The sequence below is a fragment of the Trichechus manatus genome, unplaced genomic scaffold (genome assembly GCF_000243295.1).
Source record: "Trichechus manatus latirostris isolate Lorelei unplaced genomic scaffold, TriManLat1.0 scaffold00177, whole genome shotgun sequence".
Classification (NCBI taxonomy): domain Eukaryota; kingdom Metazoa; phylum Chordata; class Mammalia; order Sirenia; family Trichechidae; genus Trichechus; species Trichechus manatus.
Window position 1 is genome coordinate 3,594,996 of NW_004444113.1, and position 24,835 is coordinate 3,619,830.

The 24,835-nt window shown below is 42.0% G+C and overlaps 1 protein-coding gene across 1 annotated transcript; it reads left to right on the forward strand.

The window, feature by feature from the left end:
• Positions 1 to 16,353: 16,353 nt before the first annotated feature.
• Positions 16,354 to 16,725, forward strand: KCNE2 (potassium voltage-gated channel subfamily E regulatory subunit 2). Its single transcript, XM_004386979.2, has one exon. The coding sequence runs from the start codon at positions 16,354 to 16,356 to the stop codon at positions 16,723 to 16,725; it is 372 nt and encodes a 123-aa protein (XP_004387036.1).
• Positions 16,726 to 24,835: the final 8,110 nt, after the last annotated feature.

A 24,835-nucleotide genomic window follows, 5' to 3' on the forward strand; every position in this document is an offset into this window, starting at 1 on the left:
AACTTTGGCTATGTATATTTTCACCAAAAAAAAAGTCCTCAAGGTCAAGAAGGGGGAGTGTTGACATGTCGTGGGGTTGTTAACCAATGGCATAAAACAATATATGTACTGACTGTTTAATGAGAAACTATTTATTCTGTAAACTTTCATCTAAAGTACAATAAAAAAATTAAAAAAATATATTGTTCGATATAGTGCTAGAAGATGAGCCCCTAGTTTGGAAGACAGCATGGACTCAAGCATGCTGGTGATCATAAGGATGGTGTGGGACTGAGTGGTGTTCCATTCTGTTGTACGCCGGGGTGGCCACGAATCAGAGCCAATTCAATGACCACTAACAGCCACAACAATATTGGAAGTAGGTGGGAAGGAAGAGGGTGCAGATACACAGAGCTGAAATCTTCACCCACCACAACAGGATGTGAATAATGAAGCCTGAGCTTCAGGGTAGATCCCAGCAGGATTGCCTTTAGGCCGGGCCTTAGTCTCTGAGAGCTTCCTTAACAAAATACCAAAAAGTGGGTGGCCTTAAAGAACAGAAATTTACTTTCTCACAGTTCTGGTGGCTAGGAGTCCAAATTCAGGATGTCGTCAGGGCCCTGCTCTCTCTGTTGGCTCCTGGAGAGCATCCTTCCTTGTCTCCTCCAGCGTCTGGTAGCCCAAGCATTCCTCGACTTCTAGGTGCATCTCATGTGGAGCCCGTCTTCCGCCTGTGTCACTCTGTCTTCTATTCTCCCCTTTTATAAGATATGACTCAGAGGGGAGTAGGGCCCACCCTATTTCTGTATGATCTGCTTAACTTCACCGATAACATCTTCAAAGAAAAATCCTCTTTCCAAACAAGGTCACATTCACAGGTACGGAGATTAGGACTCCAACATTGTCTTTTTGGGAGATGTGATTCAATTCGTAACAGGAGGAAAGGCACTAACTGTTTTAAAGATCTCCAAAGAAAATCTCCCAACTTTGCCCCTTCCCCATTGTTTGTCATTAGCAGTTACGTTCCATTTAAGGCGTCTTGTCAGCCTGTTAGTTTTGTATCCATAGCGGTGCCCTAAGAACAGAACTGATAGAGGGAAAGGCAGACTCAGTGCTAAACAAAGCCTCCTCTAGCTCTTCCCTTCTGAAGGAGTTTTGTTTTTTTGTTAATGCTCAGTGCGGCAATCCATAATATCCACTTTTAAATCCAAATGCAGACTCAACTCCCCAGGTTTTAAACACATGTGTCACGTGTAGGCAGAGGAGCTCTTTAAAGACGTGGGCTGCAAATGATTTTCAAAGAACACTTGCTTTTATGTCCCTTGTTTTCTGGAAAGGAACCATTTTACTCTGTTGTTGGGAACGATCCAGAGTGAATCCATTGAGAGCCATTTGCAGAGATCAAGGCAGCTAAAGCCAGTCAGGGGGGATACTTTAAACAGCTGTCCTCCCTTCCATTTTCTTCTAAGAAAGTCAGAATGCTCCTTAAAAGCGAGGATGGCGAGACTTCATCTCACGTACTTTGGACATGTTATTAGGAGGGACCGTTCCTGGAGAAGGATATCATGCTTGGTAAAGTAGAGGGTCATCAAAAAAGAGAAAGACCCTCAATGAGATGGATCGACAGTGGCTGCAGCAACAGGCTCAAGCATTGCAACAATTGTGAGGATGGTGCAGGACTGGGCAGTGTTTCGCTCTGTTGTACATGAGATCATTGTGAGTCGGAATCAACTCAGCGGCACCTAACAACAACAACATCAGAGATCTGTAAGGTGGAGATCAGGGAAGGTAAGAGTCTAACTGATTTGTTCATTTCTTTGCCAGTCCACAATATGTTCAATATTCTTTGCCAACACCATTGTTCAATTCTTCTTCTATCTTCCTTTTTCATTATCCAACTTTCACATACATATGAAGTAAATGAAAAGACCATGGCTTGAGTCAGACGCACCTTAGTCATCAAAGTGATATATTTGCTTTTTAAAACCTGAAAGAGGTCTTCTGCAGCAGCTTTGCCCATTGCAATGTGTCATTTGATTTCTTGACTGCTACTTCCATGGATATTGATTGTTGATCCACAAACAAATCAGTCTTAGAAGAAATACAACCAGAAAGTTCCTTAGAAGTGAAGATGGCAAGACTTCGACATGTCTACTTTAGACACATCATCAAAAAAGACCAATTGCTAGAAAAGGACATCATGTCTGTTAAGTGGAGAGTCGGCAAAGACAAAGGAACGGATCAACACAATAGCCACAACAGTGGACTCGAGCTAACGATCGTGAAGATGGCGCAGGGCTGCGCGACATTTATTTTGTTATACATAATGTCACTGTGAGTCAGAGCTGACTCGGTGGCAACTAACAAAGGTCCAAGGATCAGGAGGGTAAGTAATCTGCTCAAGGTCATGCGGCAGAACAGGGACTCAAACCCTGGTTGTGAGCATACAAAGCCATGCTCTTAGTCTCCATGATATACTGCCTCCCTGTTCTGCATTTAATTACCAAAGTATAGACTTTCAGACTGTTTAGATTCTCTTTGCCTGGACGCTAGAAGAATTCAAGACGCAGAGTTAAATATCTAGGACTGGTTTGTTGTTAGGTGCCGTCCAGTCAGTTCCCACTCACAGCGACCCCGTGGACAACAGAATGAAACACTGCCTGGTCCTGCATCATCCTCGCAATCATTGTTATGTTTGAACCCATTGTTGCAGCCACTGTGTCAATCCATCTCACTGAGTGTCTTCCTCTTTTTCACTGACCCTCTACCTTGCCAAGCATGATGTCCTTCTCCAAGGATTGGTGCCTCCTGATAACATGTCCAAATTATGGGAGGGCTGCTGTAAGAGGGAGGGAAAAAGATAGGCTTCTGTTCCTTGTTTCTACCAGCAGGTGGCACAGTCCCCCAGTGGAATTTCTAAGAAAGCCAGAGTGCTCCTTAAAAGCGAGGATGGTGAGACTTCATCTCACTTATGTTGGACATGTTATTAGGAGGGACCAGTCCCTGGAGAAGGATATGAGCCATCTGACTGTGTCTTGCTTCCTTTTCCGTGGAGACACTGTCAGCCCAACTGGACCATCAGACTATTCCTTTCTGGTTGGGTTTGACTTGTCTTGTTCAGTGAGGTCAGTTCACAAGACAGATATTGTAATAAGAAGCTGGTACAGAGTTATAAATGTCCTTGTATTTCTTTACATCAATAAAACCAGTTGCCGCCAAATCAACTCCGACTAATCAACTAGTCAGAATAGAACTGTACTCCATAAGGTTTTTTTCCCGAAAATTTTCTTTTTAAAAATTTATTTCTGTTGTTGTTGCTGAGAATATACACAGGAGAGCATACACCAATTCACTAATTTCTGCCTGTACATCGTCCAGTGACATTGATTACATTCTTCAAGTTGTACAACCATTCTCACCCTTGTTTTCCAAGTTGTTCTTTCCCAATTAACATAAGCTCACTGTCCCCTAAGGTTTGTATCTAATCTTTCAAGTTGTCAGTTTGATCCTATATAGACAGATCTTAAAAGAGCATAATGCTCAAGGCAGACATCATTAGTTAAGCTAAACTATTATTTGGTTTTAGGAAGACTTCACGGGATATTTTTGTTTTAAGGCTTAAATATTATCTCAGGGTGATAGTTTCAGGGGTTCATGTAGCCTCTGTGGATCCAGAAAATCTGGATTCCATGAGAATTTTAAATTCTGTTCTGCATTTTTACCCCCTTTTGATCAAGATTCCGCTATAGAATCTTTGATCAAAATGTTCAGTAATGGTAGCTGTGTACCATTCAGTTCTTCTGTCTCATGGCAAAAGGGGCAACTGTTCATGGAGGCACTCCATAAGGTTTTCAGTGTCTGATTTTTCTGAAGTAGATTGCCAGGTCTTTCTTCTGTGGTGCCTGTGGATAGATTCAAACCACCAACCTTTCAGTTAGCAGCCAAGTGCTTAAGTATTTGTACCACCCAGGGACTCTTTGTATTTCTTTAGAACACACTTTACTATAATTTGTAAATGATTTTAAATCCTAACCATCTTCCTCTTGCCATCCAGTGTACTTCAAATCACACTATTCAGAGCACCACTGAATGAGAAAATCCAATTGTAAATCAAAGTTAACCTTCCTTTGTAGCTACAACATAAGTTAAAGAGTAATGGCCAGTTCCATGAGCTTTGAGTGATTTGGGTTGAGTGTAGCCTCTGCAGCAGCTACTCAGACTGGATTCCAATTCTGGATCTACCTCGTTTTTATTCTGACCTCTTGACCTCTCTGTGCCTGGGTTTTCTCAACTAAAGTTCATAGTACCTTCTACATTGGTTGTGGCAATAATTACATGAGGTTAATACAATTGGCAAAGAATCCAGCATATGATAAGTACCTTATTAGCCAGCACTCCACCCAATTCCAAGGACTCCCACCATGATAGAAAAGGAGCTCTGGGCAAGTAGACTTTGTTCTCTTCATAGGTTTTTACAGACTTGGTTGGACCTGCTTCCATCTCCTCTATATGTACCTTGTGACCAGTTCCTATTCTGCAAGACAACAATGTCGCCGTAAAGTCATATTGAAATGTCCCAGAGAGGGGTAGCTGAACAATATTTGGCTTATGGAGAGGTCATCAAAACAGAGGTGCATGCCTGGAATCCCACTGGCCTCAACCAACACCAACCACCTAGAGATGGCCGAGTTCATCCCTGGGCAGATGGAATTCCAGTGGGGGGTGGTGCTGTCCCGTGAGGCTGCCCTGCTGAGAAGACTTTTCCTGGGAGAGATGCTCCCTGTGCCCTGGCTAGAGCTGGCATCACCGGGCCTGTGATGGTTAGTGTTATGTGTCAGCTCGGCTGGGCCATGACTCTCAGAGGTTTGGCAGGTATTATGTAATCATCCTCCATTTTGTGATCGGATGTGAGCAATCAGTTGAAAGGGGAGTTTCCTGCATCCAGTGTATATGGATGTTCTGGCAAATCTTGCTCTGTCTCTATCCTGCATCAGACTTGTCATCCTCTGACCTCCAGTTCCTGGGACATGAGCCATCAGCCTGCCACCTGCCCTGAGGGTTTTGGGGATCCGCCTGCAGCCTCATCCTCCAGCAGCCTGCCGTCTGACCTACCGATTTGGGGTCCATCAGCCCCTGCAACCACATGAGTCAGGAGAAGCCTCCAGCCTGATGCCTGACTCACAGATTTGGGACTTGCCAGCCTCCACAAGTGCATAAGCCACTTCCTTGAAACAAATCTCTCTGTACATTTTATATACTCTTCACTGGTTTTCTCCTCTAGAGAACCCAGTCTAAGACTGAGCCCAACCAGAGAACTCAGATGGCCTCTGTCCACTGAGAGAGTCCAAGCAGGCACACCCCACTAGGCACCAAGGTTAATTCCCAACTGCCAATCAGTATTTAACTTTCCATAAGATTAGATTAAACATTTGGGTTCATAAAAGCCTAGAGTTGCAGACTGCGGTTAGCAGGGGTTTAGTCAGCCCCAGACTGAGGGTGCTCAGCAGGCCGAGGTTTATGGACAGTCCTGAGGAGCTTGCTGACGCCAACGGAAGACTTTGGACCAGTCCAGCTTCACAGCGAGGAGCTTCATACTGCCGACACGCCACGTAGGTTTTGACTGCAAGTTCTTTTTTCTTTCTTTCTTTCCTCCCTTCCTTCCTTTTCGAGAACTTAAGTAACAAATTTATTATTTATTTTCATTTTCCAGAAAATTATAAAAGGAATGATTTGATGATTTGGCTGGTATATTGCCTACAGTCCCCCCTCACCCTTATTATTTATTTATTTATTTATTTTGGAGTGTTTGTCTTATTTCTTCAGTAACTGACTTTGTATGAAAATTTTGGAGGTTTTTTTTTTAATGAGATATTCATAATAAATGTAAGTAATCATATCTCTTTCTATTCTTGGTAAAATATGAAAGACTGCTGCCTTTTGCAAACCCAGGTGATGTCAACCAGCAACTATCTTTCAGGAAAAGAGAACTTTGGACTTTTGGGTCAAAGGGTGTTACTCTCCCTAGTGTCCAAATTGCCCTTGCCATGAATTATGGGCATTAGTGACAGGGACAGCTGGAACTAGGGGACCACCCTGTAGCCTGGTAACAGGGCACAAGGAATTGAGGTGTTAGTTCAAACAAGAACCTTGGTCTTTTTCCTTTGCCCCGTTGAGCCTCCCAGCCACCAGCCATGCAAACAGGGTGGGGCTTGGGGACGTTAATTGGAGTGTATGACGTCTGCTGAGGCAGGCTGGGCACTGGTCTGGGTGACAGGGTTCCAGACCCGGCACAGGGGCCAACTCGTGAGCCTTGGGAGCTTGGGCAGATGATTTAAGCTCTCTGGTCTACAGTTACTACATCTGTCAGGTAAGCTGGCCAGCCTAGTAATCTCTATGGGCCTGTCCAGTCACTTGACCGAGCAAGAGCCATTGATTGAAACTCTAGCCCCACATGTAGTAGGTTGAGCCACAGGAAATTAAATAGTTGTCCTAATTTAAATCAACTTACTTATGCTTTGAATGCATTTTAGCATGAGGTCCATCAATGAGATTGCTACCACACTGTGATTCGTTTTTCTCCTGGGGTTATGGGACAGAAAGCTGGCTGGTCAACCATGTCTTATGCATCAGAGTATTCAGTTCCCCTTGGATCCAACTTTTTCAGCCTGGCCAGGGTCAACACTTAACTATTTAATCCCCATAGGCTTTTTCAGCTTTATAACTAAATCTTATCAAAAAGTACCTCCTGATCTGATTAGCAGTGGGGCTTTGTCCAGGTTAGAAGAGCTGAACAAACAACGATCAGGACTGGCCACTTAGCTCTAAGCACTGGTGGCTGCTGCCATGTCTACACCTTAAAACAAACCCCAACAGCTCCAGTGGATTCAGCAGGGACTCCCTAGTCCCAAAGATGTTTTACAGCAGAGATCCTTGGGTGGGCTTGTAAAGATTCCCTAAAATTGAATGGAGAGCTTTGTGTGTGCAATGTACACTTTTCTCGGGAAAATGAAATAAAGTAGTTTTATTTTATTTTTTTTTAATTTTTATTTATTTTATTGTTGTTGTTGAGAATATACACAGCAAAACATACGCCAATTCAGCAGTTTCTTTGTGTACAATATCAGTGACACTGATCACATTCTTCAAGTTATACACCGATTCTCACCCTCCTCTTCTGAGTTGTTCTTCCCCCATTAACATAAGCTCACTGCCCCCTAAGTTTCCTATCTAATCTTTCTAGCTGTTGTTGACAATTTGATCCCATTTATATAGTTCTTAAAAGAGCATAATGCTCAAGGCAGACTTTTTTTTTTTTTACTAGTTAAGCTAAACTATTATTTGGTTTTAAGAAGACTTCAGGGGATATTTTTCATTTCAGGTTTTAAAGATTATCTCAAGGCAATAGTTTCAGGGGTTCATCCACCCTCCGTGGCTACAGAAAGTCTAGAGTCCATTAGAATTTGAAATTCTGTTCTGTATTTTCCCCTCTTTTGATCAGAATTCTTCTCTAGAAACTTTGATAAAATGTTCAATACTGGTAGCTGGACACCATCCAGTTCTTCTGGCCTCATGGCAAAGGAGGCAGTTGTTCATGGAGGCAAATCAGCCACACATTCCATCTCCTCCTCCTGCTCCTGATTCTCCTTCTTCCTCTGTTGTTCCAGGTGAATAGAGACCAGTTGGTGTGCCTTGGGTGTTCAATACATCAAAGGAAGTTCACTTCACAGACACTTGATGGTATAGCATTGATGTAGAGTGGAGCATTCTTGTGCATTAGATATTAATGGTATAGTTTGGGATCTGGAGACAGGTAGAGAGCACTCCAGCATGGCCAGTCCAGCTACCAGAGCACCACGCCAGCCACACATGCTTTTGAGGCTGAAGCAGCTCGGCTTCTTGTGTCCCTTGTCTCTTCAGCTTCTGCTTCCTATGGCCTCTCGGCCCTCGGGCCTCACGCCCACATCTGCCCTGCTGGGGCAAGTATTCCAAAGCTCTGTAGCTCCACCGGTATAAGTGCCCGGAGGTGCCCCACTCTGCCAGGAAGCCTCACGTGAACAGGCACTCAGCTCTCTCGCTCCGTGGGTCGGCTCCAGCGCCGTCTTGCACTGGTCTCCTGGTTCAGCTGCTGTTGGTTCTCTGCTGCTGTCGCTTCTCAGCTGTTGTAGGTTCTCTGCTGCTGCTGGTCCTCTGTCAATGCCACACATCTATCCGTTCACAGTTTTAAAACCACTTCTACATTTTAGGTATCTGTTAGAGCAGCACCCCACTCTCTCGGTACCAAATTCTGTCTTAGTCATCTAGTGCTGCCGTAACAGAAATACCCCAAGTGGATGGTTTTAACGAAGAGAAGAAGTTTATTTCCTTATAGACAAAGTAGGCTAAAAGTCCAAATTCAGGGCATCAGCTCCAGGGGAGGTCTTTCTCTCTCTGTCGGCCTTCGTCTCTTCAGTGTTCCCCTGGACTAGGAGCTTCTCTGCGCAGGGACCCTGGTCCAAAGGACCCACTCTGCTCCTGGCACTGCTTTCTTGATGGTATGAGGTTCCCCCAGTAGTTTTATTTTTCAAGGTAGCTATGAAGCTTCTCCCCAAAATAAGTTAAAATCGCTGCTCTGATAGTTTCCAACTGAGTTCCGTAGTACACAGGAGAGGAACATACATTCATAAGTCAAACATGTGGCAAAAGTCTTACATGTGCCAATTGCTGTGCAGGTCCCTGGGAATTCAAAGATGAGTAAACTAATGCCCGCCCTCTAGTGTCTCCAACTCTCATGTAATCATGATTTAAGGTACTTAATCTCGCTAGACATCAGCTTCCCCATGTGTAAAATAGAGGTAATAATCCAGTTTCATAGAGTGGTTTTGAGAATCACGTGAACAAACACACAATGTAAAGGGTTAATTGAAGAAAGGCATTGAGTTTGCAGAGGGAGCAGAGCAGAGAAGTCTGCAACCCAGGCTTGGGGAGTCCAGGGAGACGCTTAGGGACCAGGTGACTGTCATGTGTTTCTAAAATTTCAAGAGAGAGCCACCTGGAGCTTGGAGACTCTGAGCTCCTTTGTCCCTTTGCAGGGCAATTCAGAAAAAAAATTGTTTGAAAGATTAAGGTTACTTTACTGCTCTCCCCTCTTTTCTTCTGGCTCCACATCCCCCTTGTTGTTGTGTTGTTGTTAGCTGCTGTTGAGTTGGTGACTCCGTGTGTGCAGTGTAGAACTGTGCTCCATATGGTTTTCAAGGTCTCGACCTTTCAGAGGCAGATAGCCAGGTCTGTCTTCTGAGGTGACTTTATGTAAGTACGAACCTCCAACCTTTCGGCTAATAGTCGAGCACTTAACTGTTTGTGCTACCCAGTCCTGTGCCATCTTCATGAGAGTTAGTATGTTTGAGTCCATTATCACGGCCATTATGTCAATCCATCCCATGGAGGGTTTCCTTGTTTTCCCTGACCCTCTACTTTACCAAACATGGCGTCCTTTTCTAGAGACTGATCTTTTCCCGATGACGTGTCCAAGTGAGCCGAAGTCTCACCATCCTTGCTTCTAAGGAGTGTTGTATTTCTTCTAAGACTGATTTGTTCATTCTTCTGGCGGGACACAGTATATTCGATATTTTTCGCCAACACCAACACCACAATTTAAATGCATCAATTCTTCTTCGGTCTTCTTTTTTTATTGTTCAGCTTTCCCATACGTGTGAGGCAATTGGAAATACCATGGCTTTGGTCGGGTGCACCTTAGTCATCAAAGCTACATCTTCGCTATTTAGAACTTTAAAGAGATCTTTTGCAGCAGATTGGAATCCCCCCTTAATATTGAAGTGACTCATTCCCATTCCATCTCTGAAATCTTAAGGCATTTCATGAGGCACCCCCTCTCCCCAAATAACTGTGCTAAACAATAATACATACCCCTCCTATGCCCTATTCTCTCCGAGCTCTGAAGGAAGGGAACGAACCAGTGAAATTTCTTGTGAGTCAGGCACTGGCCTAGATTTTTCATCTGTGGGAAAAAACTAACTGGTTACTTTGATGAAAATATTCACAGAGAGATGTTGATGGTGAGTGTGGCTATATTATTTTCTTACAGCTGCCCTTACAAATTACCACAAACTGGTTGGCTTAATCAACAGAAATTTATTCTGTCATAGTTCTGGAGGCTAGAGCTCCAAAAGTGAAGTATCGGCAGGGCCAGTCTCTCTTCAGGCTCTAGGGAAGAATCTGTTCTGGGACTCTTTCTTAGTTTCTGATGTAGACAGCAATCCTTGGAGTTCCTCACCTTGTAGACACTTCACTCCAATCTCCACAGTCACATGGCATTCTCCTTGGATGTCTGTCTGTCTCTTCTTGTCTTTTATAAGGACACCAGTCATTGGATTGGGACTCACCTCAGGTATGACCTCATGTTAATTTAACTGATAACATCTGCAAAGACACTGTGTTACTTACCTAGTGCTGCTGTGACACAAATACCACAAGCCAGTGGCTTTAAAGAAGAGAAATTTATTTTCTCACAGTTCTATGAATTATGGTTTTGGTGAAGAATATTGAATATACCATGGACTGCGAAGAGAACGAACAAATCTGTCTTGGAAGAAGTACAGCCAGAATGCTGCTTCGAAGCAAGAATGGCAGGACTTCGTCTCACATATTTTGGACATGTTACTAGGAGGAACCAGTCCCTGGAGGACATCATGCTTGGTAAAGTAGAGGGTCAGCAAAAAAGAGGAAGACCCTCAAGAAGAGGAACTGATAACACTGGCTGCAACAATGGGCTCAAGCGTAACAATTGTGAGGATGGTGCAGGACCGGGCAGTGTTTTGTTCTGTGGTACACAGTGTCACTGTGAGTCAGAACCGATTCGACAGCACCTAACAACAACAACAACAACACATAATTTATGGAGCCCTGGTGGCACAGGGGTTAGGAGCTTGGCTGCTAACCAAAAGGTCAGCAGTTGGAATCCACCAGCTGCAACTTGGAAACCCTATGAGGCAGTTCCACTCTGTCCTATAGGGTTGCTATGAGTTGGAATTGACTCAATGGCACCTAACAACAACAACACAGTTCTGCAAGCTGAAAGTCCAAATCAGGGTCTCAGTTGTGTTGATTCTTTCTTTGTCAATAGCCCTGGGTGTTAGTTAGTTCCTTGGTGATCCTCTCATGAATGTCTTGTCTGCTCTTTTTATAACTCAGAAGTGATTAGGTTTAAGATCTGCCCTACCTTGGTATAACCTCAACGAGTTACTGATTGCGTTACATTGACTGCGTTATGAAAGGTGATTATATTACATTAGATTAGATTACATCCACAGGTATGTTGTTATTGTTATTAGGTGCTGTCGAGTTGGTTCCAACTCATAGTGACCCTATGTACAACAGAACAAAACACTGCCTGGTCCTGTGCCATCCTCACAGTCGTTGCTAAGTTTGAGCCCATTGTTGCAGACACTGTGTCAGTTCATCTCCTTGAGGGTCTTCTTCTTTTTCACTGACCGCTTACCAAACAAGATGTCCTTCTCCAGGGACTAATCCCTCCTGATAACATGTCCAAAGTACATGAGACAAAGTCTCACCATCCTCATTTCTAAGCAGCATTCTGGGTGTACTTCTTCCAAGACAAATTTGTTCATTCTTCTGGCAGTCCATGGTATATTCAATATTCTTCACCAACACTGTAGTTTGAAGGCATCAACTCTTCTTCAGTCTTTCTCATTTACTGTCCAGCTTTTGCATGTATATGAGACCACTGAAAATACCATGGCTTAGTTCAGGCACACCTTAGTCCTCAAAGTGACATCTTTGCTTTTTAACACTTGAAAGAGGTCTGTTGCAGCAGATTTGCCTAATACAATGTATCATTTGGTTTCTTGACTACTGCTTCCATGGGCATTGATTGTGGATCCAAGTAAAATGAAACCCTTGAGAACTTCAATATTTTCTTTGTTTATCATAATGTTGCTTATTGGTCCAGTTATGAGGATTTTTGTTTCTGTTTTCTTTATGTTGAGGTGTAATCCATACTGAAAGCTGTAGTCTTTGATCTTCATCAGTAAACTCAAGTCCTCTTCACTTTCAGCAAGCAAGTTTGTGTCCTCTCCATATCCCAGGTTGTTAATGATTCTTTCTCCAATCCTGATGCTGCGTTCCTCTTAATATAGTCCAGTTTGTCAGGTTATTTGCTCAGCATACAGATTGAACAAGTATGGTGAAAGGATATAACCCTGACACACACTTTTCCTGATTTTAAACCACGCAGTATTCCCTTGTTCTGTTCAAACAACTGCTTCTTGATCTATGTACAGGTTCTGCATGAGCACAATTACCCGTTGCCTTCGAGTCGATTCCGACTCATAGCAACCCTCTAGGACAGAGTAGAACTGCCCCATAGAGTTTCCAAGGAGTGCCTGGTGGATTCGAATTGCCGATCTTTTGGTTAGCAGCCGTAGCTCTTAACCACTGCGCCACCAGGGTTTCCGAGCACAATTAGGTGTTTTGGAATTCTCATTCTTTACAATGTTATCCATAATTTGTCATGACCCACACAGTCAAATGCCTTTCTTTGCATAGTCAGTAAAACACAGGTAAACATCTTTTTGGTATTCTCTTCTTTCAGCCAAGATCCATCTGATAGCCACAATGGTATCCCTCATTCTACATCCTCTTCTGAATCTGGCTTGAATTTCTGGCAGTTTCCTGTCGATGTACTACTGCAACTGCCTTTGAATGATCTTCAGCATAATTTTACTTGCATGTGATATTAATGATATCGTTGCATTCAATGATATGTCTGCATTCCGTTGGATCACTTTTCTTTGGAATAGGCACGTATATGAATCTCTTCCAGTTGGTTGGCCGGGTAGCTGTCTTGCAAATTTCTTGGCATAGATGAGTGAGTGCTTTCAGCATTGCACCTGTTGAAACATCTCAATTGGTATTCAGTCAGTTCCTGGAGACTTGCTCTTCACCAATGTCTTCAGTGTAGCTTGGACTTCTTCTTTCAGTAAGTACCATCAGTTCTTAATCATATGCTACCTCCTGAAATGGTTGAATGTTGACTAATTCTTTTTGGTACTGTGACTCTGTGTATTCCTTCCATCCATGTGATATTAATGATATTGTTTGATAATTCCACAGTACGACAAACTGACAGACAAATGGTGGTCCACAGGTATGGGGTTAGGATCCCAACACATATTTTGGGGGACACAATTCAATCCATAACAGACACTATTTCCAAATAAGGTCACATTTACAACTGGGGGCGGGGGCACAATTCAATTCATAACAGTGACCTATCCTGTTGCCCTTCCCATATAACGTTGGGACTTTTATTTCCTTCATTCATAGAAGTTAGCTGATGTGGAAATTCCAAGCACAGCAGAACAGTCAGGAAGGAGATAAATGGGAGGGAATGTGGGTAGAGGATCTCAATTCACTCTGGAGTTTGCAAGTTACTTTCTCTTTGGGGAACCCACATACGGGGTAGGCCTCATGTGGCTCAGTGCATACGTGGAGTGGCTTCCCAGAAGTACTGTCCGACAACCAAAAATAACTAAAATAATTCCAATCTTGACAGCACCTCAGAAAGAACATTAAAGGGGAACTAATTCTCTGGGTGGTCCAAAAAGTTAACATGCTCAGCTGCTAACTCAAAGGTTGGAGGTTCAAGTCCATGCAAAGGTGCTTTGGAGATAAGGCCTGGTGATCTAATTCCAAAAAATCAGCCACTGAAAACCCTATGGAGCACAGTTCTACTCTGACACACATGGGGTCACCTTGAGTCAGAATTGACTTTTGGCAATTCGTTTTAATTCTCTACCCAGAAAAGGTCCCTTTCTTCACCTTCTCAGTTTTCTTCTACCCGACAGTTGCTCAGGACCTCTCATGTACCAAACTTCCCTCAACACGCACTCCTATGATTTCTATGCACCCCATGGCCAGCCCTTTATTTTGTAAACTTAACTTTTCGGGTTCTTTTTTTGTTGTCTATTTTAGTTGTTCTATTTTCCAATATGTCTTTACAAAAAAAAAAAAAAAAAGAATACTCTCTAGAGGGTGCCCAGGAGAGCAGGTGAGCTGGCAAAATCACAGTTTGCTTTATTGGATAATGTGGAGAAGGGTTGGAAGGGCAGAAGGTGAGAACACTCACATGTGAAGTAATCCTGCCCAATCACATTTCTAAGATTACCCCTGAAGTAGCTCAGAAAGAGTGTAAGAGAAATATGTATTGCCCCCCACCCCCCAAACAATGAACTCCGTTATTTTGAGGCAGGAAAAGCTTGTGTCTGTGACACTGCTTGGGAAATGTTCTTGGTGGGTACTTTGGCACAATCCTGTCTATTTGTGAAATTTCTTCCCAATCCACTAGGCTTTGTGGAGGGAAGACCCTAAAGTGCCTTGAATAATAGAATCTGAAACTTCAGATTGAGGAAAATATATTAGTTACATCCATCCACAACGAAGGAAATGTTGGGAAGGTGTGTTGTGTGGGGAAAGAACTCTAAGTTTATTTGTGCCCCTTTCCTGGGTGGGGATATTGGAAACCTCTTTTCCCACAGAAGGAGAGGAAAGACACACATAAAAGGGAAGATGTATTAGTCTCCAGGACTGCTGCAACAAAATACCACAAACTGGGTGACTTAAAACAACAGAAACGGCTATCCTCACAGTTCTGGAGACTAGGAGTCCTAAATCACGGTGTCTGCAGGGCCATGCTCCTTCTGGAGGCTCTAGAGGAGGATCCTTCCTGGCCTCTTTCCAGCTTCTGGTGGTTGCTGGGATTCCTGGGCATTCCTTGGCTTATAGATGCATCACTCCAATCTCTGCCTCCATTGTCACATGGCATTCTTCCCTGTTGTCTGTCTGTTTCTGAATCTCTTCTTCTCATTTTATAAGGACCAGTCATATTAGATTAGGTGTTACCCTACTCTACTATGACCTCATGTTAACATGACTAATAACACCTTCAAAGGCCCTATTTCCAAGCTAGGTCACATTCACAGGAACTGGGGGCTAGGACTTCAACATATCTTTTTGGGGACAAAATTCAGTTCATAACAGAAGGGCACATTGCGTTCAGAACGGTAGCAGCAAACCCACTGTTTGGTCATTTGGACCAGTCTATTGACTGGGAGGACCTATAGGTTTACCTAATCTTAGGTTTACTCCTTCCGGTTTGGTTTACACTTAATTTGCTACATCTGTGAACCATGTTCATCTCCATATTCTGAGCTCCCTTATCATTTTGCTCATTCCTGTTACAGCTCTTTGCCCATTGCATTGTCATTTATTTGCTTCTTTCCCACTAAACTGAGATCCTCACAGGCAGACTTCCCAGGCAGTATTCATTATCTCTGCATTTCCAATACCTGGCATAGTGCCTGGCACGTTAATTCCTTCACCAAACATTCACTGAGTGCCTACTATGTGTCAGTGTCAGACATTAGCTATAAGGAGACAAACAAAGCTGAGATGAGCACTGCCCTCAAAGAGATTACAGTCTAGTGGGAAAGATGAGACCATACAGACACACACACACACACACACACACACACACACACACACACACACACACAAATAAAGGGCTCTGGGTGGCGCAAACGTTTGCCCTCAACTTCCAACTGAAAGGTAAGTGGTTTGAACTCACCCAGTGGTACCATGAAAGAAAGGTCTGGTGACCTTCTTCTGTAAAGATTACAACCAAGAAAACCCTATAAAGCAGTTCTACTCTGTAACACATGGGACGCCATGAATCAGAATCGACTTGACGACAACGGGTTTTATGATGTATCCAAATTATGATGAATGGCATTTACGACCATCTGTGTTTTGGGTTTTTTTTGTACATCTTATTATTAGTAACATATACTACATACGGTGTCACAGCACATAATTCACTGATGTGATCATTCTTAGATATAATGTTTCCAACCCTCAAAGACAAATAAAGATCAGGTTATAAAGATACTGATAATAAAATGCAGTAATAAATAAAACTAAAAAAAAAATAAATGAGGTATTCAACTTATGTCAGAATCGACTTACAGTGGAGTAGTCTTCGGAACAGAACCCATCATAGGTTGAGGACTACCTGTATATAAATAAAATTGGCATCATATTACACATAGTTTTATGTCTTCTATTAAGATTGTATTATAAAATATAATATTCATGCAAAAAAGGAAAGAAATGTATACGATCAGTTTAAAGAATAGCAAAGTATGCATTCAGTTAATCACCAGCCAGGTTAAGAAGAAATAATATTTCTTCTCCCCTCAAGTCCCTCTCCCTCCCTCCCTTAAGGTAGATAAATGAGGAAAGGATCTGTCTTGTTAACCTGGTTCATCTATTTTATCGTTTAAATTGCAGCAAGAGGGAAACATGTCTTTCTTATCCAATCTGACGCAGGCCCTGGAAGATGCCTTCAAGAAGATTTTTATTACTTATATGGACGACTGGCACATGAACACCACAGCCGAACAAGAGGCCTTGCAAGCCAAGATTGATGCTGAGAACTTCTACTATGTCATCTTGTACCTCATGGTGGTGATTGGAATGTTCTCTTTCATCATTGTAGCCATTCTGGTGAGCACGGTGAAATCCAGGAGACAAGAGCACTCCCATGACCCCTACCACCAGTACATTGTGGACGACTGGAGCACAAAGTACAAAAGCCAAATTCTGAATCTAGAAAATTCGAAGGCCACTGTCCACGAGAACATTGGCGCAACGGGGTTCACAAAGTCTCCCTGAGAAGCAAGAAAGACCCAACGTCAACATCTGACATCCAGATATGAAGAGATGCCACTGTAATGAAGGAAATCTAAGTTGTTATTGCTTATAAGAAAGTAAGTTCCTTGCTCTCTGTTCAGGATTTTCATGGGGACCACGTGGTAGGTCAACTAAAAGAGATGACATTCAATCTCAGTGATTTATGCTTGCTCCTGGGAGCAATGTTTCCTGGTGAAGACCTCTCTTACTTTCTGTGCAACGTACAAGTCATTTTAATCGATATCAGTAATGAAAATAAAGTCAAATGTGAAGTAAATGCCTGGGATACAGTGATTTACAAATCATTAAATCTTGTTTCTCATGAAACATTATTGTTTCTGTCACTAAGTCAGTTTATATAAAACCCAACTGTTTTATCCAGAAGCCAAGGATCAAAATGCATCAGTTGCTTACTGAATTGATATGGGAGTGTTTATTTATTGATTCGTTAATTTAGACTCTGAAGTGATGAGTGAACAGAACCATGGGGTTACTTTAGATTTTATTGTTTTCCTAGCTTTTCACTTATTTGAAAGTCTTATCTTAAGACAGAACAAAGATTTCATAAGAGCAAATAGTCCCCAGCAGAGAAATGGGAGATTTAAGAACTAGCCAACACAATAGTCCTGGTGGCACAGTGGCTAACAGCTTGACTGCTAATCAAAAGGTCAGCAGTTCAAATACACCAGCTGCTCCTTGGGAACCCTATGGGGCAGTTCTACTCTGTCCTGTAGGGTCGCTATGAGTCAGAATCGACTCAACAGCAATGGGTTTAGTTTTTTGGTTTACCCAGCACAATGGCGTCCCTGGGTGGTGCAAATGGCTAGCCTAAAGGTTGGAGGTTTGAGTCTACCTCACAAGAAAGTCCTGGTGATCTACTTCTGAAAAATCAGCCATTGAAAACTCTATGGAGCACAATTCTACTCTGACACACTTAGGGTCACCATGAGACAGAGTCGACTCCATGGCAACTGGTTACTTGTTACCCAGCACAAGAGAACCATATCTTTCAAATAACTTTTAAACTTTTGCAGAAAACTAACCTTTAAAAGTTCTTGCTATTACGGGGCGGGGGGGCTATAACACTACTTTATAACTTATTTTTCAGTCAATTTTATTTTCTTCTATTTACAATTACTCATTTTCATTTACGTTTGAAGAGGCTAATGGTATAGAAGGAGTCTGAATTGCTGATGTCTGTCGAAAAGCTAGAGAATGAGGAATTGACTAATACTTTGCACCTTGGGGTTCTTGATGTCATAGAATGTAAGGGCTGGAAGGCACCTCACAGATCATCCTATTCTTGTCACGCCATTTATAGATGAAGAAACTGCAGTCCACAAAGGTTAGATGATTTCATTCACTAATTCAAACAGGCAACTTTTATCTACTTGCGTCACTGGCCTAGACCCCAGGAATATACAGAGGAATGAGACTCCCTGCACTGGAGGGGCTCACCTTGTAGAGAGGAGTCAGATATGTAAACAATATGATGATAAAATGTAGTAAAGTTATAACAGAGATCAACACGAAGTGGGCAGAGCCATAGCAGGGACAGGAGAGCAGACCTCAGGCCAAGGTCTCCCCTTTTAGAGCAGCTGAGAGTAGGCAGTCAATGGTGAAAGACAGATGTATCGGGCTGTAGCATCAAGTAGCATTCACACTTCCTTGTTTGCCCTTTCTGTCATCCCCCACCCCCATCTCAGGGTACAGCAACTGTGAGCAGGACCTCAAGCTCCAGGATATTAAGAAAAAAACAAACAAGGAATTCTTCTTCAAAGCATGCTTGTAGGACTTCTTATATCAACTACAAGGCTTGCTTCTTTAGAGTCAGAGTGAGAGATACACAAGGTATTTGTTTCCTAATGACAGACTTGCAATTAGACTAATGGATGCATTAAATACACTGCTGGGGACTGTCATTCATATTCCAAGAGCAGAAGTGGCAAGAGTAATCTCTTTCCTCAGATCATTGTTGTTGCTGCCATCAAGTGGGCCCCCAACTCATTAGGACCCGTGCACAATGGAACAAAACACTACACAGTCCTGAGCCATCCCCCAAGATTGGTTGGGGATTGAACCGTTGTGATCCATAAGGTTTTCATTGGCTGATATTTAGAAGATTGTCGGGTCTTTCTTTCTAGTCCATCTTAGTCTGGAAGCTGAAACCTATTCAGCATCTTAGCAACACATAAGCCTCCACTGACAGATGGATGGTGGCAGTGCAGGAAGTTCATTGGCTGGGAATTGAACCTGTGTCTCCTGCATGGACGGCAAGAATTCTACCACTAAACACCAATGCCCCCTACTACTGCTTACTTCTCACTAAAGCATACAGCAAAAGCTATTTGAAAAGAAATTTGCCAACAGTCTAGGAGAGGCAGGGCCAAGATGACAGAGTAGTTGGACACTTCCTGTGGACCCTCTTACAACAAAGACCTGAAAGAAAAACAAGTGGTTCAATTATATATGGCAGTCTGGGAGCCCTGAACACAAAGGCATAGTTGGGGAACCAGACTGAATGACAAGAGGAGGGAGAGACAGTTTGGAAGCAGAAAGGAGTTGCCAGACCTGACCCAGCGAGAGCCTAAGCCCTTCAGGCCTGAGCAGCTCGGGGGTGAGTGGTGAGGCAGGCAAGCAGCCATGCTCAGAAGGTGCATTTTATGCACCGGGAGAGACACAGCACCAGAGAGTCTACACGGCCACCCAGAACCAGTGAGAAGCAGCCCTCCATAAAAGATAAGTGCTTGCTTATGGCTTACCGCACTGATCAAAAACACCCCCCTGAGGGAAAAACCTCTCTCCTATTTACCTCCCCACGCCCTGCTCTGCACTGGGTCCTGGACCGGCTTCAGCAATTGCCGAGTCCCCTGGGCCAGAAGTAGGATCTGTCACATGCCCGGAGCCATTCTCCCTGCCTTGGAGAGTGAACAAATTAACAAACAGGGGGAAAAAGTAAACTGTCGGCTCCCCTAAGCCAGGAACCCAGGGTAGGCACAGCTCCTTTGCCTAGGCACAGGCATAAGGGAGCCACAGACTTTGAGTGCCTTTCCCCCTGCATAGACTTGTGGGGGCCCATCTCAACAGCGTAGGCCCTCATTACGTCAGTACAACAGGGTATATACCGGCACTCTAACTTTGACTGTTCCAGCTGTGAAGTGGCAGGTTTTTGACATTTGACACTACTAAGCCCATTAATCAGGGTCTTCACCTACCCACATCAGGGGCCTGAGGACTGGTGGCTCCACGCAAGCCACCTAGCCACCTGCAAGAGGGGTCCAAGAATAAGAGGTGCCCCTCGTCCTTATAGCCAACAGCATTAGCTGCTCATAGTCCGGCTGCAAAACCCACCCACCTACGCTCTCTAGGGAATAGGGACACGCCTTCCTCCTGGATGCTCAGGGGCAGCCGTCAGCCCCCTGCCTTGCTCAGAGTGTGTCCCCCTGCTGGAGCCAGATGCTAGTGCCTACACCAATCACCCATGACTTTCTAGGACTGTAAGTGAGAGCCTATACCACACACTTGGTGCCTATCTACCTGGGCACCTGAGCTGAATCCATACAGGAGGAAAGGGCGGACTCCCGAGCTCACATACCTAGTAACAGATTTAACCACCTGGTGACAGGACATTAGAGCTTCAAAGTTGCCAGTAATCAAACTAGCTTATACAAGCAGCCTATTTGGGCATATCAAAACAAAACAAGAAGCTAGGGCACAGTAAGCAAACATAAAATAAATAAATATAATAACTTATTGATGGCTCAGAAACAACAGTCAATATCAAATCACATAAAAAGGCCATCCATGATGGCTTCAACAAGCTCCCAAAATAAAGAATCTAGAAATTTTCCAGAGGAGGAAAATTTCTTGGAATTACCTGAGGCGGAATACAAAAGATTAATATACAGAACTCTTCAAGAAATTAGGAAGGAAATTAAGCAAAATGCAGAACACGAAATAGAAGAAATTAAGAAGATTAGAGAAGAGCATAATGACAAACTTAACAGGCAGCAAGAATCCGTAGAAAGACAGCAATCAGAAATCCAGAAGATTAACAATAAAATTTCAGAATTAGACAAATCAATAGAAAGTCAAGTAGCAGAATTGAGGCAATGGAAATCAGAATTAAAGAGATTGAAGATCAGGCACTTGACACCAACTTATCTGAGGAAAAATCAGATAAAAGGATTAAAAGAAATGAAGAAACCCTAAGAATTATGTGGGACTCTATCAAAAGGAATAACCTATGAGTGATTGGAGTACCAGAACAGGGGGATAACAGAAAATACAGAGAGAATTGTTGAAGATTTTTTGGTAAAAAAACTTCCCTGATATCGTGAAAGATGAGAAGATATCTATCCAAGATGTTCATCGAAACCCACATAAGGTAGATCCCAAAAGAAAGTCACCAAGACATATTATGATCAAATTTGCCAAAACCAAAGATAAAGAGAGAATTTTAAGAGCGGCTAGGGATAAACGAAAAGACATCTACAAAGGAGAGTCAATAAGAATAAGCTCGGACTACTCAGCAGAAACCAAGCAGGCAAGAAGGCAAGGGGATGACATATACAAAGTCTTGAGGGAAAAAAACTGCCAGCCAAGAATTATATATCCTGCAAAATTGTCTTTCAAATATGATGGCAAAATTAGGGCATTTCCAGATAAACACAAGTTTAGGGAATTTGCAAAAACCAAGCCAAAATTACAAGAAATACTAAAGGGAATCCTCTTGTTAGAAAATCAGTAATATCAGATAACAACCCAACTCTAGAACACAGGACAGAGCAACTAGATATCAACCCAGATAAGGAAGTCACAAAAGTAAATCAAAGCTAAAACACTGAAAATAGGGAAAGAGATGTCAATATGTAAAAGATAACAACACTAAAACAAAAAAGAGAGACTTACAAAAGGTAAACATAGATTTTTCATATGGAGAGGAAGTCAAGGAGATATAAAGACATAAAAGACCGGTAAAAACTTAGAAAAACAGGGGTAAATATTAAGGTAACTACAAAGGAAACTAACAGTCTTACAAGTCAAAATAAAAAACTAGAAAAATATAAAGACTCAGCAAACACAAAATCAACAACAGTGAAAAAGACGAAAAGACAATACATAAAGAAAAACGACTCAGCACAGAAAATTAAGTGGAACAGAAACTGTGAACAACACACAAAAAAAGATATCAAAATGACAGCGCTAAACTCACACCTATCAATAACTACGCTGAATGTAAACGGACTAACTGCACCAATAAAGAAACAGAGACAGGCAGATTGGATAAAAAACACATGATCCTTCTATATGCTGCCTACAAGAGACCCATCTTAGACTTAAAGACACAACTAAACTAAAACTCAAAGGATGGAAAAAGATATATCAAGCAAACAACACTCAAAAAAGAGCAGGAGTGGCAATATTAATCTCTGACAAAATAGACTTTAAAGTAAATCCACCACAAAGGATAAGGAAGGACACTACATAATGATTAATGGGTCAATACACCAGGAGGACATAACTATAATAAATTTTTACGCACCCAACCACAGGGCTCCAAAATACATAAAACAAACTCTAACAGCACTGAAAAGAGAGATAAACAGCTCCACAGTAGTAGTAGGAGACTTCAACACGCCACTTTTGGTAAAGGACTGAACATCCAGAAAGAAGCTCAACAAAGACACGGAAGAGCTAAATGCTACAATCAACCAATTTGCTCTCAAAGACATATACCGAACACTCCACCCAACAGCATCCAAGTATACTTTCTTTTCCAACACACATGGAACATTCTCCAGAACAGACCATATATTAGGCCATAAAGCACCTTCACAAAATCCAAAGCATCGAAATAGTACAAAGCATCTTCTCTCACAATAAAGCCATAAAAGTAGAAATCAACAACAGAAAAAGCAAGGAAAAAAATCAAACACATGGAAACTGAACAACACCTTGCTCAAAAACTACTGGGTTATAGAAGAAATTAAGGATGGAATAAAGAAATTCATAGAATCAAATAAGAATGAAAACACATCCTACCAGAACATTTGGGACACAGCAAAAGCAGTGCTCAGAGGTCAGTTTATAGCAATAAATGCACACATCCAAAAAGAAGAAAGGGCCGAAATCAAAACATTAACCCTACAACTGGAACAAATAGAAAGAGAGCAGCAAAAGAAGCCCTCAGGTGCCAGAAGAAAGGAAATAATAAGAATTAGAGTAGAATTAAATGAAATAGAGAATAGAAAAACAATTGAAAGAGTTAACAAGACCAAAATCTGGTTCTCTGAAAAGATCAACAAAATTGATAAACCACTGGCCAAACTGGCAAAAAAAAAAAAAAGGAAGCAGTTAACTCGAATAAGAAATGAGATGGGTAATATCACAACAGACCCAACTGAAATTAAAAGAATCATAACAGAATACTACGAAAAATTGTACTCCAACAAATTTGAAAACCTAGAGGAAATGGACAAATTTCTAGAAACTCACTACCTACCTAAACTAACATAGACAGAGGTAGAACAACTAAATAAATCCGTAACAGAAGAAGAGATTGAAAAGATAATTTAAAAACTCCCAAGCAAAAAAAGCCCTGTCCCGGATGGCTTCACTGGCAAATTCTAGCAAACTTTCAGAGAAGAGTTAACACCACTACTATTAAAGGTAACTCAGAGCATAGAAAAGGATGGAATACTCCCAAACTCATTCTGTGAAGTCAGCATAACCCTGATACCAAAATCATGTAAAGACAACACAAAAAAAGAAAATTACAGCCCAATATCCATCATGAGCATTGACACAAAAATCCTCAACAAAATTCTAGCCAACAGAATTCAGCAACATATCAAAAAAATAATTCACCATGATCAAGTGGGATTTATACCAGGTATGCAGGGGATGGTTCAACATTAGAAAAACAATCAATTTAATCCATCACATAAATAAAACAAAAGACAAGAACCACATGATCTTATCAATCGATGCAGAAAAGGGATTTGACAAAGTCTAATTCCCTTTCATGATAAAAACTCTAAACTAAATAGGAGTAGAAGGGAAATTCCTCTGTATAATTAAGGGCATTTATACAAAGCCAACGGCCAACATCATCCTAAATGGAGAGACTTTGAAAGCATTCCCCTTGACAATGGGAACCAGACAAGGTTGCCCTTTATCAACACCCTTATTCAACATTGTGCTGGAGGTCCTAGCCAGAGCAATTAGGTTATAGAAAGAAATAAAGGGCATCCAATTAGTAGGGAAGAAGTCAAAATATCTCTGTTGGCAGATGAGATGATCTTATACACAGAAAACCCCAAAGAATCCACCAGAAAACTACTGGAACTAATAGAAGACTTCAGGAAAGTTTCAGGATACAAGATAAACATACAAAAATCAGTTGCATTCCTTCACACCAAATCAATACCATTTGTAATAGCCCCCAAGAAGATAAAATACTTAGGAATAAACCTAACCAGAGACGTAAAAGATCTGTACAATGAAAACCACAAGATACTACTGCAAGAAACCAAAAGAGACCTGAATAAGTGGAAAAACATCCCTTGCTCATGGATAGGTAGACTCGACATTGTGAAAATGTCAATTCTACCCAAAGCGATCTACAGATACAATGCAATCCCGATCCAAATTGCACCAGCATTTTTTAATGAGATGAAGAAACAAATCACCAACTTCATATGGAAAGGGAAGAGGTCTCAAACATGTAAAGCATTACTCAAGAAGAAGAACAAAGTGGGAGGCCTCACACTACCTGATTTTAGAACCTAGTCAAAACATCTTGGTACTGGTACAACAACAGATACATAGACCAGTGGAACAGAATTGAGAATCCAGACATAAAACCATTCACCTGTGGGCAGCTGATATTTGACAAAGGCCCAAAGTCCGTTAATTGGAGAAAAGACAGTCTCTTTAACAAATGGTGCTGGCATAACTAGATATCCATCTGCAAAAAAATGAAACAAAACCCATACCTCACACCATGCACAAAAACTAACTCAAAATGGATCAAAGACTTAAATATAAAATCAAAAACGATAAAGATCATGGAAGAAAAGATAGGGAC

Coding starts and splice junctions, on each gene's coding strand:
- KCNE2 (XM_004386979.2), top strand. CDS start 16,354: ATGTCTTTCTTATCCAATCTGACGCAGGCCCTGGAAGATGCCTTCAAG.